The 18,885-nt window shown below is 37.1% G+C and overlaps 2 protein-coding genes across 2 annotated transcripts; both read right to left on the bottom strand.

The window, feature by feature from the left end:
• Positions 1–7,015: 7,015 nt before the first annotated feature.
• On the bottom strand, positions 7,016–10,264 carry LOC131132371 (gamma-aminobutyric acid receptor-associated protein-like 2). The gene is made up of 4 exons (XM_058077961.2): positions 10,022–10,264; positions 8,466–8,521; positions 8,206–8,378; positions 7,016–7,464 (listed from the first exon to the last, which is right to left on the bottom strand). The coding sequence occupies exons 1-4, from the start codon at positions 10,053–10,055 to the stop codon at positions 7,374–7,376; spliced, it is 354 nt and encodes a 117-aa protein (XP_057933944.1). The 5' UTR covers positions 10,056–10,264; the 3' UTR covers positions 7,016–7,373.
• Positions 10,265–11,345: 1,081 nt separating this feature from the next.
• On the bottom strand, positions 11,346–18,396 carry LOC131132068 (ribosyldihydronicotinamide dehydrogenase [quinone]). Its single transcript, XM_078793355.1, has 7 exons — positions 18,322–18,396; positions 16,542–16,666; positions 14,480–14,647; positions 14,145–14,275; positions 13,860–13,973; positions 12,611–12,712; positions 11,346–11,753 (listed from the first exon to the last, which is right to left on the bottom strand). Exons 1-7 carry the CDS (start codon positions 18,351–18,353, stop codon positions 11,439–11,441), a joined length of 987 nt encoding a protein of 328 aa, XP_078649481.1. The 5' UTR covers positions 18,354–18,396; the 3' UTR covers positions 11,346–11,438.
• Between the last annotated feature and the right edge of the window lie 489 nt (positions 18,397–18,885).

Below are 18,885 nucleotides of genomic sequence, written 5' to 3'. Positions count from 1 at the left end.
CTGCTTCAGGATTTGGAAGACTTGCCGTGATAAATGGAACCATGAATTCTGATGTTTACTAAAAAAAAAATTGGGTTCCGCAGCAGGACAATGATCCAAAACACACCAACAAGTCCTGATTTGAATCCCATTGAGATGCTGTGGTGATCAACATGAAGACCTTAAAAAGGCCTCCATTGAAAAAGCCTCCATTGTGACTGAATGACAACAATTCTGCAAAAATGACCAAAATTCCTGTAAAAGACTCATTGCAAGTTATCGCGAATGCTTGATTGCAGTTGTTGCTGCTAAGGGTAGCAATTGCTTTTCCACGTAATCATAAAAAACTACATTTAAAAACTGCATTTTGTGTTCAGTTGTGTTGTCTTTGACTAATATTTACTTATTATTTATTTGATGATCTGAAACACACAAAAAAAACAGGAAGGAAGGGAACACCACTGTATATTACAAAGCTGAGATGCACTTTATTCTTGTGATATATTTTTAAAAAATTTGTAAAAATTAAAAAAATAGAAATTTATAAAAAATTTAAAAATATAAAAATAACAAAAAACAGTATTATGGAAAGCAGGAAGTGAACAAATGTAACAGTTAGTGATTGTAAAAGTACCAGATGGAGGGGTAGGATTTAATAAGCTTTGCTTCTTCCTACTCCTTTTGGACATGTGGAACTGGGAACTGATTATGGGATGCATTCAATTGTAATCTGATGCATGTTCAAATGAAATAAAACCATAACCATAAAAATGATTTCATTTTTCAGTATATGGCTCTTTGTGGAAAAAGTTTGACCACCTTTTGCTTAGCATATATCTTTTAGCATATTAATGCACAACATGTATGAAATACATATTATTATTATTTCACACGGCGACTTCCTCCTCACACGACTTGAACGTCCTGACTACACCTGGTTTGATTGAAAGGGGGCGGGACCAGCGTCTTGTTGGCAGACAATCTCTCAAATTCTGTCAGTAGAGTTTTTGACCACTTCCAGTTGGCCTGGATGCAAAACCTTTTACCACACACCGTAGTCACACTGAAACGACAAATACATATATTGCATATTCTTTCATGGATATGGAAATTGTGTATATTATATGTATATAAATACATTCATATGGTGCGGAATTATATAACTAATTTACTAATTACAATGAAATATCGCATCTCATGTTATATGGCGACATAGTTCATTTGATTATTTTTTTTATTATTACTATTATTTGTTTTAAATTCATTCTACAGCTTTGGACATAAAATGACTGAAGGGGTGTGCAAAATGTGGCTCAGGAGTAATTTGCAGCCCATGCCTGGTTTTTATTGGCCCATGTGCCACATGACAACTAGTATGAAAAAAAGAAAATTTTATTTTTTTTCATAATTTTAAGAGAAAAAGGCGCAGCAATTTTATGAGAATGAGTTCAAAATATTAGGAAAATAAATTGATATTTTTATGAGAAAACTAATCTAATTTTGCAAATATAAAGTGTATATAAAATGAGCAAAAAATTAATTTAATTTAAAGCATACATTTCAAATATAAATATTTTCGAGTCATTATGTTTTTTTTCTTTTAAGGTCGCAAACAAAACAAAAATTAGTTTGGGAAAAAATAAAAAAAAAATATTAGAATAAAATGAAAATATTATGGGACCAAAGTCATAATATTATAAGATTTTTTTTTTGACGTTCACATGTTTTTGAAAAAGTTGTGACAAACAAAACAAATAATAATTTTAAAATCGTGTCAGAAAAAAGTGAATAAAGTCCAAATATTATGGGGATAAAATCATAATATAAAGACAAACATAACATGTACAATAAAAATAAAAATAACATGTAAAATAAAAATAAAAATAAAAATAAAAATAAAAATAAAAATAAAAATAAAAATAAAAATAAAAATAAAAATAAAAATAAAAATAAAAATAAAAATACAGTATTATGGAAAGCAGGAAGTGAACAAATGTAAGAGTTAGTGATTGTAAAAGTACCAGATGGAGGGGTAGGATTTAATAAGCTTTGCTTCTTCCTACTCCTTTTGGACATGTGGAACTGGGAACTGATTATGTGATGCATGTTCAAGTGAAATTAAACTATTAATTTTGAAGATAAATCCAGCGTGTTTGTCACTTACACAATAGCTTTGCGTTTGCAGACATTTGGAGTTCTTTCCACACGCTGCACTCTTTCCCAAGGGATAGCCGTTTTTGAGCATCCTTCACAGCATCCTTCCTTCAACACGATAGCCGGGCTGACTGGGCGAGCAAAGGAAATTCAAATCCTGTCACCCACCAACGCTACATTCATGAAAATGAGCAGAGCAGAGATAAGAAACTGGCAACCCACCTGCACACGTGCCGACATGCAAGATGCACATCAGAGTGAGTAATACGAGTGTCTTCATGGTGACCGCCGTGCTTCTGATCTTCTGAGGCTTCTGCCGTGGGTGACCTTCTCCGGCTTCCCTTTTATATGCAGCAAATCATTTCTTGTTATTTTAGACTTGAGGTTTTCCTTCCTCTTCTTTCTCCGTCCCTTCTGCTTTGAGCTACCGAGAAAATGAATTCAGATGAAAGCCGTACAGAGAAGAAAAAGGTAGGTTCCTGTCGTTGTTGTTTCAGATGGACAAGCTGTCACTGAAAAGCAATCAGAAGCAAGCATGATCCCCGCTTATGGATATTTTACAGACTATAAGTCACAATTTGCAACTTATGTATACATGCGTATGCAGGGCACATATAGACAAACAACCATTCACACTCACATTTGGAGTGGTCAATTAACCTAGCATGTTTTTGGAATGTGGGAGGAAACCGGAGTACCCGGAGAAAACCCACACATGCACGGGGAGAACATGCAAACTCCACACAGAGATGCCCAAGCCGAGACTCCAAGTCAAAAATTGACCACTTCCACACAGAATGGGAGGAGAACATTTTTCACTCTATCATGTTGGACGTGCCATGAATGACTTCATGCAGTGTTAAAGGTCTCAATGTTTTCTATCATTAGATGGGGGTGGGGGGGCATGAGAGGCAGGGAGTACTTTTCAATTTAAGTGCAGAACATGTACACATTTTTCGGACTCAAAATAAAAATAAAAATATTTAGAATAAAAATAAAAAACATTTAGAATAAAAATAAAAATATTTAGAATAAAAATAAAAAGATTTAGAATAAAATAAGATTTAGAATAAAAATAAGATTAAAAATAAAAATTAGTTTTACCCATGATGATGTGCTGCTGCTAATCATGATCAAAATGTTAAGCACTGGTGGCTCTTAAGGAGGTTCTTAGAATTGCCCCAAAATGCAAGAATAAGAAATGTGTGTCAAACAAAAAAAAAGAGAAATTATTATTATTATTATTTTTTTTTACAAACAAGCATTAAGGTGAAATAGAAAAGCTTAAAAGCCGAAATGATGGGGACACAGTCTGACACTTCCGGTTTCATCGATGCTACGTGACTGACACCTAGAGACCAGTGAAGGCTACTACTCGACTGCCACTGTTGATGGTTAAACACAGACTCATAAAATGAATGACTTAAAATGACTTAAATGGCGTTTTTAATGAGCAGAGAACACATGCAATGAACAATGATTCACACAAAGAGCTGTTGTCGGCCACTTTACACCGCGAATCTGCTGCTTCCGCTAAGCTAACAGTCAACGCTAGCCAGGTGACGTCACACGCGTCACTTCCTAGGCCCCGCCTCTTAAAGGGGCACACCAATCACAAATATTGTATTACACTTCATATCACGTCTTTAGAACGCCTAATGATAATTGTTCTTATGCTAATTTAGACATTTTTATGCTTGAAAAGTGACTCAAGTGAATCAATTTAAAGTGTAACAGATAGCAAAATATGGTTGGAATAGCGGGTTGCATGGTCAGATTTATTAGAACATACAATTCTGTCAAAAATGAGAGAATATTCATTATTAGCAATTCATTTTAATGAATGTATTTTTTCCAATTTGGCAAAAAAATATGAAGCTACAGTTATTTAAACATGACATTATTCACTAATTGCTTGTTTTCTGCGGTTAATTGGTTCCAGAAGCGAATTTCTGTGATCCAGGATTCCGGAATATTTTAATGTCAAGTCTGGTGCTTGTGTGTCTCATCAAACATTACAGTAACATTACTGACACCTTCGTGACTGCTATCTTCTAAATGCCAAATTCCTGCACCAAACAGCATGATTTATTATCTTTAAAAAAAAAACATGATAGATGGAAGCCGCTAAATTCAAAACGTGAAGTGGCGAGGGATCACTGTAATACAAAAAATGAATTTTCCCCAATTTCTAGTACCCTGTGTAGACCTTTTCTCATCTCAGACACATGTAACATCTTCCTCTATTCGTTTTCTGAATATCAAATGAGAAGTTGTATCTAATACCAAAAACTGAAGGAAATGAAACCACAAAAAGAAGAAGGATGCTTGTGTTATGAAAATTGCATTCTCATTTGTGAGAAGGAACCCCATTCATAATTATACAGCATTATTATACACATTATACAGGACGTATGTTTAACATTTTTCAGGCTAAACACTATTTGTTTTAACGTCAACCACTGATGACATCATAGATGTGTTTAGATATAAATAAATATATAAATTAATATAATTTTATAGATTATTTATATATAATTTTATAAATACATATATTTTTTATATTATATAAATTAATATTTTATTTATTTATTTTATTATTTATTCTAATTATAGCATCCTGACATAATGGTGAAGTGAGTTTAATGCAATTTATTCAACATTACTGTGTCCTAAACACATCAACAGCAGTGCCCAGTTCCAATATCTGCAACTTATACACAGTGGCTGCATTCCATTACCAGTTGTCGTCGTCCTCGCTGACTTTCCCCTCGGCACTTGGTATGACATCATGCGGAGACCCACTTGCAGAGCAGATGGGAAGTGGATGTGGAAGTCCTAAATGGAAGCCATCTTCCTTTTTCACTTTCAGGCCGAGTAATCGTGTTTCGACCACTTGTTGGTTTCCAAAGTTGGGTTCTTTGGTTTCAATTTAGCTTTATTGCTTAATTTTTCTCCTTCAGTCCTAAAAGGGTAGATTTCACCCAGTTAATGTCAGCTTTTCGGTAGGAGTGGGGATTTCCCCGAGGTCAAGTTCCCTCAAGTCGACGAGAGCAACTCAAACTGCCGTTGGAACAACACTTCCTTATTTTCCACCAATCACACGTGAGGTGCATTCATGGACACTCAGAACATCACCCAGGTGGTTTCGTCATACACTGACATGGTAAGATGACGTGGAAATACATGGGATGTTTACCCAAATCCATTTTTTACATTAACGTTTACGCTTATTTTACCACAATAAACATATTTCACCTTCAGAATTGATGGTGGGGTCGAGTGGACATTATTGGCCAATTTTGCTATTCCATCCATAAATACCCTACAATATCAGCAGCATTGTTATACAGTAAGTGTAATATTTGAATTGACCACTAGAGGTAGACAAAGCTACAATTTGAACACAGGAGATGCAACCTCTACAACCTGGCGATGCACAGGTTATGAATGAATGTAGTAGACATAAAAAAAAAATAAAAAAAAAATAACAAACAAGAACCGGGACATAACTTTCCCACTTTTGGACAGATTTAAATTTAAATTTACACAAGTACACACAATCTACACTGCAAAACCGCTGCTCAAGCTCTGCAACCATTCTGTCCAGTGGACAGTGATCAATTATATAATAATCATTATTGTATTATTAATTAGCCTATTATTATTAATATCATCACTATTCTTCTTCTGATTATTACTATTATTTCTAGTAGTAGTAGCAGGCTAGCATTAGCCTGCTTATTGGCTTGCCTATTAGCCTGCTTTTGCCCTATTATATAAAATTTGTCAGATTTTTTTTGTAAAAAAAAAAATCAATAAAATATAAAAAAAATAATTGAACACACTTTATTGTTCATCTAATATCATCACAGCTACTGATTCATGTCACGGTTTCTTTTTAATCTTCCTCAATTCATTCTGAGAATTTGCAAGTGCTAATTTCTGAGTAGAGAATTCCGACACAAGGAAGTGAAATGAGGAAGAGAAAACGACATCATGTGACGATTTCACACATTAATGACAGAACACAATAGCTATCGCAAGTTCACACCAATAAAGAATTAGTCAAAATATGTCCGGATATTCTAATCTAGTCTATTTAAGTTCACTCTGTGCATTGGTTCAACACCAAGACGCTTCATAGAATAAAAGCGTTCTATAAAACAAAACATAGTGAGACCTCTTCACAGTCTTACAGTTGCGTTGTCTCTTTGGGGGGGCAGGCGGGGTCGCTAGCATACACACGCAGAATGCAGCGGTTCCGTAATTTTGCAGAGTGAAAGATGATATATTAAAGAAAATATTGCATAAGCATGTATTATTATTATTCATTCATTGCATATATTAATATTAGGGCAATCGATTCCAATATTTGATTGTGATTAATTGGATTTTGTCCATAGTTAACTCAGAATGAATGGCATTTAATCACAGATAGAAATATTTTTTTATCCACAGTATGTAGAGGAAATCTCTTATATGGAACTACAACGATAAGTATAGGGTTATTAATTCAAAAATTATTGTAAAAAAATAATAATACAGTCAAGAAGCATATTTTTGCATTACTTTTTGTCTTTATTATTAGCATATTAGCTGTTAAACTCGCCTAAAGTGGTTCAGCAAATAAAAAACATTAGCGCTGTCAATCGATTACGATATTTGATTGTGATTAATTGCATTTTGTCCATAAATTCCAAAATGGTAAATGGTGGTTTACACTTAATGTCATGTTTTATTTAATAAAAATTGTCAATACTTTTAATAGACTTAACTGTGTTATTTTTGTATGTATAGCCTTAGTCGCTACACATGAAACTATACTATAAACTATAAACAAAAACATTGAAGAAGATCTTTCAAGGAACATGGACCCGAGTTTAATTGGAATATATTTATTGGTTAGGTCATCCAGCTACCTTACCTTAAATTAAAATATTACAATTCTCATAAATATCGTCTTCAAAGAAGAAGTCATTCGCACATAAAAGCAGTTGAGAAGATACTTCAAAATCGATATAGTGTCGAGAATTAGTGAACGATAACACACAACTAAATCTACAATGAATCTTCAAAGTACGGGTGCAACGTGAGCCAGCCTGGAGAGCAGTTAGTCCGTCTTTCTGCGGTGTTGTTGTCGCTGGGGTTTCCCAGGGCCGGTGCAGGGGGGGGCTGGAGTGAGGGCTATGATTAGATGGCAGCGGGTAAGGTCGGTCACGATCATGGCCTTCCTCGTTCTAAAAGCCGAAGGTGTTTTCGCCGCTGTACGCCACGTATAAAAAGCCGTCTTCGTCTTTCTCTTTCTCATACAGCTGTCCCATAGTGATGCTGAAACATGGAAGCACGTGCTGGATTAAGAACCTCTCTCTCTTGCACGTCACGCATGTCACTTCCTGTTGTCCTAGCATGCCTTGCGGGTTATAAATTAGTATAAGAACAGCAGTGCTTTGCGTGTATATTATTATTAAGGGTCTGTTCCCATACCATTCCCAACCATCTCTAACATGTAATGTCCCTATGGTGCGTTTCTAAGGAATAAATTGCTTAATTTATGGAGATAAGAAGCACAAACAGATGAAAAATTTATGATTTAACTGCCAGTTTTGTATAATATTACTTCACTAAGCCTTGCCTGAAGAGACACGTTTTAAACCCTGAAAACGAGTGCAAAGACTTTGGCGACATCAAGTGGAAAAATGGGGTATTACAACAATGAAGGCCATATATACGAGGGATATTTTGAGATTTTGTAAATGTAAATATGCTAAAAAAAAATTATATCTATTTCAAAATAGTTGGATAATTTCACTTTTTGTACAACTACAACTTTTTTTTTGCTACTCATATTAACACTTTTCAAAAATAACTACTAAAATAATTCAATACAAGTTAATACCAGGCATACTTAATATCATATAATTCAAAGTCATATTCATTTTAGGAAAGCTAAATAAATTGTGTATGGTTTTCTTGATACACATGGACGTTCAAAACACCTTAGTCTTGAATATTTTCCGTTATTTTGACAAACATGTTTACGTTAAATACTGTATAAATGCTATTTCTGACCTGGACTGGGGGACTGTCTTGTCCACAAACAGGAAGATGGCCTTCTCGGAGGGCAGCTGAATGCGTTTCCTGATGATCCACATGAACTGAGCCACTGTGATGTCGGAGGGGACCAGGTACTTCCTTTTGTCAATGTCCACTATCTGGGATCCAGAGACTTTCTCAACAATCACCTAACACACACAAACACACACAGAGTCAGGACTAAAACAAATGCAGGTCATTTTTGTTTGAATCAGATGGGATGGATTTGGACTCACCGGGACCCTGTCGGGGTACTTGTTGCGGATTTTGGCCGATTCTATGCATCGATGTTCTGCGGGACGTCAAGAAACATGATTGTGGATTAAATGCCATTTATATCCGGAATGTTGCTCCAGATTATTATAAATAATTCAACAAAATGTGGCATTTATGAACACTTCCATGGCTGTGGAGAACATTGCGCCTTCACTCCATTGCATTTTTTCAATAATGTATTAACAAATGCGGTTACAGCCTAATATTAGTAAAGAAAATACATAATTAAGAACACTACTCTTTTTCTTGACTTAAAAACTAATCTTATTCAGCATAAGTTGGTAATAATCTATGTATAGGTCATAATACAGGTCAAATGTACAGCACACAAGTACCAACATTGAGATTTCACACTTTCTCAGCCGTCCTTAAACGCACCATGACTAGCTACGCAGTGACTCCGATCCCATGTGTCCATGAATCATCTTATGTTATCATTCGTTAGTGGTGAGTACATACACATTTTGCACTTTAATTGCGTTTAATACTTGTTAAACTTGTTAGATTCCATTGGCTGAAGGGAGAATTCCATCCATCACTTTTATTTTATTTTATACGTCAACATCAAGCTAGCATCAGTGTTTGCACAGGGGAGTGAGCTTTGTTAAAAACAAGACATTTTTTGGCTGATAAATGTCGTATATACTATTATTATCAATCTCCACAATTAAACAATTAAACAACAGGACATACACTGCTTTCACAGAAATATCAATAGTTGTTTACTATTGTGATCCAAGTACTGTAGCGGCCATTTTGAGCACACGGTTAGTTTTTTGTTGGCCTTCGGGATATTGTCAAAATAAAATTAATTATTGATGATAACTGTATATTGCATTAATTGAAGATGTGGTAGTTTTGTTCAGATATATTAGAACGCGGAAGTGTTAATAATGAAAAACATGTTTCTAATTGATCGGTTATGACTTTCGACTATAGTCATTTAACATAGCAAACAATTTCAATGCACTTGGCATCCGACAGAAGTTGTTATGCAAGGCCACCCCCGGAAGGCCTCTTCCTCTGCCAAAACACATTTACTTCCAGACAACAACGCTGGGGCTCATAGACGAGGCAGCACATTTTATTGGCCGAATAGATAAAACAAACAGTGATTGTCAACAGCCCGTCGCTCAGAATGGTTTGACAGTTGGCGTGTTTGACGTCATTGGCCACCATTAACCTACCAGCCGCTTCATTGTCGTTGACAAAGACACGACGCATCCTTCCCTCCGGGGTAGCTCACAGAGCCATCATCAAATATAAAAAGGAAAAAGTGGTCGTGTCTTTCTATACCAACCATTATTTAAAGTGCATATGAGCTAAAACTAGCTAAAACCATAAAGCCTTCGAAGACACACAAGCCTGCAGGACAGGCCATTCTCATTCTCAACGCCATTTTTATTTTTAATACGTATATAAATGGCATCCAAGGGATTTCATTGAAATAATCTAACCTGTTTGGCTATTTCAATAACATCGTCATCATAATAATAACACCTCACTCCATCCTTACCCAAGGAATGATCCTCTTTGAACATCCATTTCATGTTTGCCGTTTCCGGGCTCTTTTTTCGCTTGCTATCGTGGATTGGAGGAATCACTTGAGGTCAATTTCGCGAGTGAAATCTCGCTCTTGAAAGCGTATTGTTCCAATTTTAGCTGTAAAACAGGCGTAAAACAGCTAATCGGCTCTCTAAAGACAACACTTCAGCAAAACAACATGGAAGCACCACCCCTTCCTGTCAGCCAATAGGGGAGTGCTGGGTCGTTCGCGAACGATCCGGGGTGTGTAATCCGGCTTTTTGAGGTTCTCGACGGTAGACTTCTTGTCTGTTTTTCCGGCAAAGCCACACCTGATCGGTCAAAGTATGCGGTGCGTTCGTATTAACTATGGCATTTATGGCTCTTTTAAGGAGGCCAGCTCGAGAGGAGCCGTTTCATTCAAAGAGTCGTTCAAAAGAGTTTTCCGTTCTATACAGTATTTTGTTTTATTAATCACCCACACTTATTAAGAAAACAATTACTGGTAGCAGTGAAAGATATACGTTCTTTACAAAAGCACCATGTTTTTTGTATCATTATGGAAAAAATAATTTTCTTTCCCTCCATATTATGGAGACATATTTGTGTGTTTTTATCTACTCAGACAACAAATATATTTGAAAAAAATATATAATATAAACAAACAAAAAGATTTGCTAATGAAAATAATGGAATTAAAATTACCAAAATATACCAAAAACCGAAAAGGTCCAAAAAGGAGCATTTCTAAAAGTTATTTTGGGAAAAAAAATTTTATATGTTTTTTTTTGTCCAATCAAATAAAAAAATAGATGGAGTATTTGCAAACAAAAATGATGGATTTCAAATAAACTACTAAAAATACTTTTAAATAAAACTATTTTACTAGTATATATCCATACATACATTTTCATTGGGGATAGAGCCTATCCCAGCTGTCTTCGTGCGAGAGGCGGGGTACACCTTTGACTGGTGGCCAGCCAATCACAGGGCACATTTCGACAAACAACCATTCACACTCACATTCATACCTATGGACAATTTGGAGTTGCCAATTAGAATTAGCCTAGCATGTTTTTGGAATGTGGGAGGAAACGGGAAAACTGCAAACTCCACACAGAGATGCCCAAGCGGAGAATCAAACCCAAATCTTCTGACTGTGTGGCCAACATGCTAACCACTCGGTACCATTATTTTGGTTTATTTTTTATTTTGTTTTTTTTTTAATTATCTGTGTCCACCGAGGGCTGCATAATGAAAAATCAAAGAGTCTACTGTGTTGCCTTCAGAGTGAATCCAATCCAATCACAATCCAGTGATAATAACTGTACTGTGTTTATTAAAATGAGATACATAAAAAAAGCCAAGTCATACGTCAACTGAAGTGATTTTGCTCATCTCTTATTGGTTCAGTTGTCTGTCGAATGCGCTTTGGTCTGGTTGTCAGGCGGGAGCGGTTTGCCAAGATGGTGTCCCGTAGTGATCCCGTAGGTGTTTGACTTCTGCTCCTCCTGAACATGGGGCAGGAGCGAGAAGCCCTCCTGGAAGCTGAGGCCGAACAACTCACACGGTGCAAAGGTCAGAGGCTTTTCAGCGAGCAGTCCTTTGAGTCGCTCTTCCCAGCTTTCTAGCATTGCTGTTCTAACTGCAAGGGAGCGGTGAGCTGGACTCCAGAAGATCTGAGGAGCGAGGACCTGGAATCCACAGAAATGCAGAGTGCCGTTCTGAAGAGAAGAAAAATAACAAACAATGAGTGAAGCAGAACTTTTAAACAGAGTACGTAAATCTGGATATAAATGATCTAATATGAATTAATCTAAATTATATTAATTAATTACATTAATCTAACATGTGCCCTGTGATTGGCTGGCGACCAGTCCAGGGTGTACCCCGCCTCTCGCCCGAAGACAACCCCCGGGTGACCCTTGTGAGGAAAAGCGGTAGAAAAATGAATGAATGAATTAATGAATATTAATCTAATCTAAATTATATTAACTTCATAATCAAATTTTTAAATAATGCTGTATTTTATATGAATTATACAATTCATTATTTTAATATGCCCTGTGATTGGCTGGCCACCAGTCCAGGGTGTACCCCGCCTCTCACCCCGAAGACAGCTGGGATAGGCTCCAGCAACCCCCCGCGACCCTCGTGAGGAAAAGCGGTAGAAAATGAATGAATTATTTTAATATAATTATTAACACAATAAAATAAAAATACCATCTATAACCAAAGACACAAATTCAAATAACCATCTCAGAAGTTACTCAACATGTTGTTATGTTTTTTTTTTTAAATAAAATTCAATGGGGAAAAATCATTTTAACATCTGTTGAATGAAATAATGATAATGATAGTCACATGTGACTGGATAAAAACAAAAAAAATGTTACATAATATTAGCTAATTTAATAACCCAATGAAAACCAGGATATTTTGACTACTTTCTAAGAAAAAAACCCAAAACATGACAGGACATGAAAGCAGTCCTTTGGCTCATTTTTAAACTCCATTTTGTCTCCCAAGAGTGAGGCAGACTCGTCTGACGGTTCAAAGAAAAGGAAAGTGAAAAACTTACCTGCAGAGGCCACAGTGTGACGTTAATGTCTCCGTTGATGCCATCAGGGCGAAACATTGATTCTGTTGCTCCAGTGGTGAACGACAACATGGCTTTTTTGTCCTGAGAGGAAAGACAATATCACATATTATTAACGTTTGTTTGGGATGACCTGAACATGAAGGACCTGAACACTCAATTGAGTGACCCTTTGAGACTCGTCACGCTCATAAATTAAAATAAATAAAATTAAATACATTCAATTAATAAATTTAATTAATTAATTAAAAATAAATCTAATAAATTAAGTAAATAAATAAATTAAAAAGAAATCTAATAAATAAATTAAAATATATTAAAAATAAATATCTATTTTAGAGTCGCGACAGATTCAGTAAGCTGTGGCAGAGTGGGGTAAAAATAATACGCTAATGGATTTTTGATTTATAAATAGTATATTTTCATAGTTCGCCACCTTGTAAATACAGTATTGAACAATATTAGAGCTCTCTAGACATGACATAACACCCCTATAGTCACCCTTACAAGCCTATTACCCAATATAGTCGCCATCATAAGAGTAAATATGCCATTTAAGACATAAATAAGAGTTGAGTTTCATCTTTATGTGTGTTACGGCCGCAACAGTAGCCCGTGTTTTTATTAGGGATATATTGTGCCTGACGTGAGATCATCCAAACCTGCAATAAAAGCCTGTTGGTTTCGGCGATCAAGTCTGGTGCTTGTGCGTCTCACCCAACATTACCGTGACATTACCGACCCTTAGTTTTGAATGCGTCTTTTGCATGCCTTATATTCGGATTTTAGTTCATTTGGGCATTTTTATCCTGGAAAATCCTTAATTTAGACAAAAAATAGTAACATTAGCTTAAATATGAATATTTTTTGACAATTCACCTCCGAAACAGCGTGATTTCGTAATTAATACATTGATAGAGTGAAGCCACAAATGTTTAACGTAACTATGGTGCATTCAAGGACCGCCAAATAAAGTGTGAAATATAGTACCGAAGTACAGAATTACTACACATACAAATTGTGGCCTGTCTTAATAGTTCGTTAGCACATATTTCAAAATGAGTAATTTTTGACTTTAAAAAAAATTATTATTGGAACAAAAAATTCCCACAAATGGAAAAAATATATTTTGATTACACACAAGCGAAATGTAAACAAACTACTTCCTGAAATACTCTCAACTGAAGATTATCCATTGGATTTGTACAACAACCGGCAACAGGAAGCAGACCTTGAAAACGCCGTGGTTGTACATCTTTTCCAAGGAGAAAGCGAATCCTTGAGCCAGCACTCGATCCATCCAGCCCTTCATGATGGCAGGAACACTGAACCAGTACAAAGGGAACTGCAGAATCACATCAAAATAAGTACTTTAAAGATGGTGTACTTGGCTACTGTTGCATATGACTCTTTTTTGTGATGAGTCGTTTTGCTTGACAATTACCAGCCACACACAACCACACACACACACACACACACACACACACACTTGGAGCTTACACAACTGAACCATGACCTGGAAGATGATGAGTTCCGCCTCTTTTACTTTGCGTTGTTCGGCCATGATGTCATCACTGAGGCGCCCATCCAACCAGGCATGCATGGTCTCCTCTCCATACTGAAACAGCTTGGTATTCTCCAGGTCACCTGAGCAATGCCAATGGAAGAATCAGGTGAACCTCAAGACTCAAGAAACGTGACTAATTACCAGGTGGCAACAGGAGGAACCGAAAAGGAACGTAAGAAATGTATTTAGTGGTCCAATAGGTTTTAATTTGGTGGCCCAATTGACTCATTTAATGCTAACGGTTGCCGGAATAAGAGTAAAAGCATAAGCATAAGAGTATTCACCAATGATGTCGTCCTGCGTAGCGGAGGCTTTGAAGTTCATGGCGTAAAGGTCTGACACGATGACCTTGTAGCCCTGCTTTGCTAGCTCCTTAACAGCCGCGTCCCGGACTGCGGAGTTGAATGAGCCCACGCTCTGGTGGGCGTACACAATCAGTACCGTCTTCTGAGCTGCAACGCACACAAACAGAGGTTTATCGGAATCAGTTACATGATGTTCAAAAGGGTTCGGGTTAGGGTTAGAGGTCAGATGAGGCTAAGAACATTTCTAAGACAATTTTAATCTTTGTGTAATTGTGTGTCCAATATCATTCATTCATTCATTTTCTACCGCTTCTCCTCATGAGGGTCGCGGGGGGGGGGGGGGGGGGGGGTGCTGGAGCCTATCCCAGCAGTCTTAGGGCAAGAGGCAATTTGGAGTCGCTAACTAACCTAGCATGTTATTGGAATGTGGGAGGAAACCGGAGAAAACCCATCTTAAAAAATGTATACTAATCCTTGATGTTGGGCCATAAAATGTGACTTATGAATCGGCAAACGGCCCATGGGCCACACGTTTGAGACCCCGTGTTGTAAGTGTTATACTTTATTGGACTTTGTTCTTCAAATACCATCATTTTTTCTGCAACCTAATTTTCCTCAAAATTCCGACTTTGTGTCTCATAATAACACAACTTAATATTCTCTGCAAGCTGCACAGTGGTCGAGTGGTCCCATAGCCCCACAGCTAGGAGACCCAAGACTCCAAATTGTCCATAGGTATGAATGTGAGTGTGAATGGTTGTTTGTCTATATGTGCGCTGTGATTGGCTGGCCACCAGTCCAAGACAGCTGGGATAGGCTCCAGCACCCCCGTGACCCTTGTGAGGATAAGCGATAGAATATGAATGAATTAATGAATATTTTTAACTCTATGCCACTAAACTGACATTATTTTTCCTGATATTTTATAATATTTTGACTTTATTTTTGTCAAATTACTGCAGATTTTCCTTTCTTTTCTTGTTAAATTCTATTATTACAATTTGCTGAGAGCCAATTAAAAAAAAAAAACAAAAAACAGCCGCAGGCAGCAAACAAACGCCACACTGCATTTTGTCCTCTATGGGGAATTAGCATCTCCACACAACATGTTTGAACTGAGGCAGGAAACCACTGAAGCATACAAACTCCAAATCGTATTGTATCTCATTTCTGTGAGGCAAACACGTTAATTTTTTGCATATTTTGCAAAAAATCCCCCTCAAAAGTCCAAACAATAATTAATTCAAGTGCCCAATTACAGTTATATACTGCTGCAAACAAGTCAAAAATGTTTAATTCTTAAAATCTCTGCCTTTAGGCGAGGGTAATTTAATGCTATTGTGATGTTGGAGAGTGTAAGACAAACACTTTTTTTCTTTCTCTTTCTCTCTCTCAGGCATATCCACATCAGACGTTCCTTTGTGGATGCAACACATGATCTGCAGCTGAACGATCAAGTGATTACGTAAAAACGGTGTAACTGTTGTGTGTAACTATGATGAGGGACTGTATAGGATACAAGCGTAGATACACGCTACACCAACGGGTTCTTCTCTTTACCCTGCACAGCAATCAAAGTCCACTCGTTATCTTCCACACATTGAAATAACTTTTTATGTAACAGTGATCCGACCCGGCCTCAAACTTTTTTTCCCCGCCGAATGACAGTTAAGTGGAGCGATGCTAGCCACCGACTAAAATGGCCAACTCAACTATTTGTTCGGTGCAACTCTTAAGGCATCAGGGGGGTGAAGTTTACTGTACAAACACATCCACACATGCCACACATTCTACACAAGCCAGTACTCCCATCCTACTGACTAGCACAGCTCCTAAGGTGCGGAGTAAAGTGAATCTGAAGTACTTCAATGACGTCATGTAAAAAAGATATATCGGTTGTAAAATAAGTCCCAATTATGAAGAATAATAGATGTTATATCGGAAATGACACAATGGATGCAAGAGAAATGTGGTGTGGTCTTCACTGCAGCGACTTCAAGTCATAAATCTTACTCGAAAATCAACATAAAAGCGGACTTACCCATGTTGCTGGAACGTGTCTGCACGGACGGGTGGCACCTTGTGGCTTTTATACACCCTGCTGCCGTCTTTGCGTGAGAAACATGCTTGGATTGGACCTCAGATACAGACATGCTGTCCAACACACTGGCGGAAGAAAAAAAAAACTGCTGTCAAACTACAGGACCGGTTTAGTTGAATGTGTTGAAAGGGAGGCGGCTAAAGAGTGTGTGTGTGTGTGTGTGTGTGTGTGTTGTGTCTGCGGAGTCACTGGTGCAGGCGAATAAGATTGCTTTCACTTGGTGTGGCAAAGAATGTTTGGTCACTTTCAAGGGATTATCCCACAGGGGTCATGTGGCCCAAAAACACTTCAATCCAACTTAATTTGACTTTGTTAGAAGAAAAAGTGAAGGGGGGGTTGGGGGGGGGGGTAAAGCTGGAGTAATTCAGTCAAGTCCCCGTCTGTAATCGTACCTGTCACCAGTTTCTCTGTGAACATGCCGGCCATGTTGATAATGACTGACTCCTTTTAACATTTATTAATTTATGTTATTTTAAAATCTATATTTTTAATTTGGGGGAGGGGATATCAATGGAAATATCGATAGTATTGTAAAAGACAAAAATATATAAATAGTATCATTCAGGGGTGTTTTAGAATAATCAACTATTTGAGTTTGATTCAACTACCAACCTGCTGTTGAGTTATATGAGAATGTCATGTGATCAGGATTGTACCATTCTGGGGGGGGTGCCCGAGCCAAATATCGACAGTATCGATTCGGGGTGTTGTGGAATAATTGGCTTCACCGATTCAATTCGGAGGAGTCTGATTCAACTGTCAACCTCCCCGTTGAATCGCATCATGTGATCAAGAATGTACCATTCTGACTACATGGTGGGTGCCCGTGGGCAAATATCGATAGTATCAATTAGGGGTACTGTAGAATAATCAATTATTCAACGATTTGATTCAGGAGGAGTCTGATTCAATTATCAACCTCAAATCGTATGAAAATGTCATGTGATCAAGAATGTACCATTCTGACTACATGGGGGAGGGGTGCCCACGGTCAAATATCGATAATATCAATTACTGTAGAATACTGTAGAATAATCAATTATTCGACTATTTGATTTGGAGGAGTTTGATTCAACTATCAACCTCACAGTTGAATCATATGAAAATGTCATGTGATCAAGATTCTACCATTCTGGCAACACGGGGGGGGGGGTGCTTTTGCTGAGCATACATTTTACCATAGAAAGTTTTCGTTATACGTGACACAAAATCATCCTAATTCATGTTAATAAAGAAGTGAAAATGACTCGGGTGTTTTACTTTAAACAGTTATTTTGTCATGTAAATACTGTAGTAGCAGGCGCGCTAGCTAGCTAGCTAGCTAGTCACCACAAAAGATCACGTCGCACCACATCAGAAAAAAATAACGTTTGGAATGTCTTTGGATTGTATCTTTATATCGATATTTATTGTTATGGCACACAGTATGCAATGAAACTGAGTTGACACTTGTGCAGGAGTGTCAAACGGCAACTGAGAACATTTGGGGATGGAGGTTTACAAAAGTATATCACGCTAACGAGATGTGTTTTCTGTGGAAAAACAGCCAATTTTTCAAATGCGAAAATAAAAATACACATCATTTGCGGGGCCGTGGATGCTAACTGTTCAATGCTGCTTCCATAGATTGACTTCCTGTGGCACCCTTAGACGCTCGTGTATGTCGAGGCCCATCAAGCTGCGTGTAGCTAGACAGCATGGAATGTGGAAGGAATGTTACCTGGTCACTGCTGTTGCCTGCTGCCGAGTCATCAACAATGAGACCTGCTCCGATCGCCCATCTGGAATGTTTGGTAAACCTAAAGAGGACAATCACATGACGTGCTTTTGTTTGGCTTCCATCAATGATGTAAATAAGTTAGGTGTTTTCATTTTAGCTCTTTCAGGTGGATATGAAAAAATGGCAACACAAAAAAACTCATGGGATTTGTGTCTGGGATCTGTCTGGGCCATTCAAAAATGTTTATTATTTTCTTTTTTTTTTGCTGAAAACCAATATTCTCATATTGTCCAACTCTCAATTTCCGATACAGTAAGTAACATGACATCTCCTATGGTGGAATGAAAACATATATGTTGTATACAGCATTTTTTCAATATCGGTTTCCATGATCGGGAAAAAAATACTGATACATTATGGATGATTTTGTAGTCTTTGTAGTCTAATCCAAGGAACTACAGCTTGAGTAGGTGCAGATTCTGGAAGATCTAGGATGTTTTTTATGCTGGTTATTGTGTGTAGCTGCTCTACATGAGCCCACAAGTTATGTTATTTTGAATATTT

Source organism: Doryrhamphus excisus, linkage group LG1, assembly GCF_037039965.1.
Source record: "Doryrhamphus excisus strain RoL-2023G ecotype Guam linkage group LG1, RoL_Dexc_Guam_v1.1, whole genome shotgun sequence".
Lineage (NCBI taxonomy): Eukaryota > Metazoa > Chordata > Actinopteri > Syngnathiformes > Syngnathidae > Doryrhamphus > Doryrhamphus excisus.
Note: the sequence above shows the minus strand (reverse complement) of the source record. Positions and strands in the feature narration are given on the sequence as shown.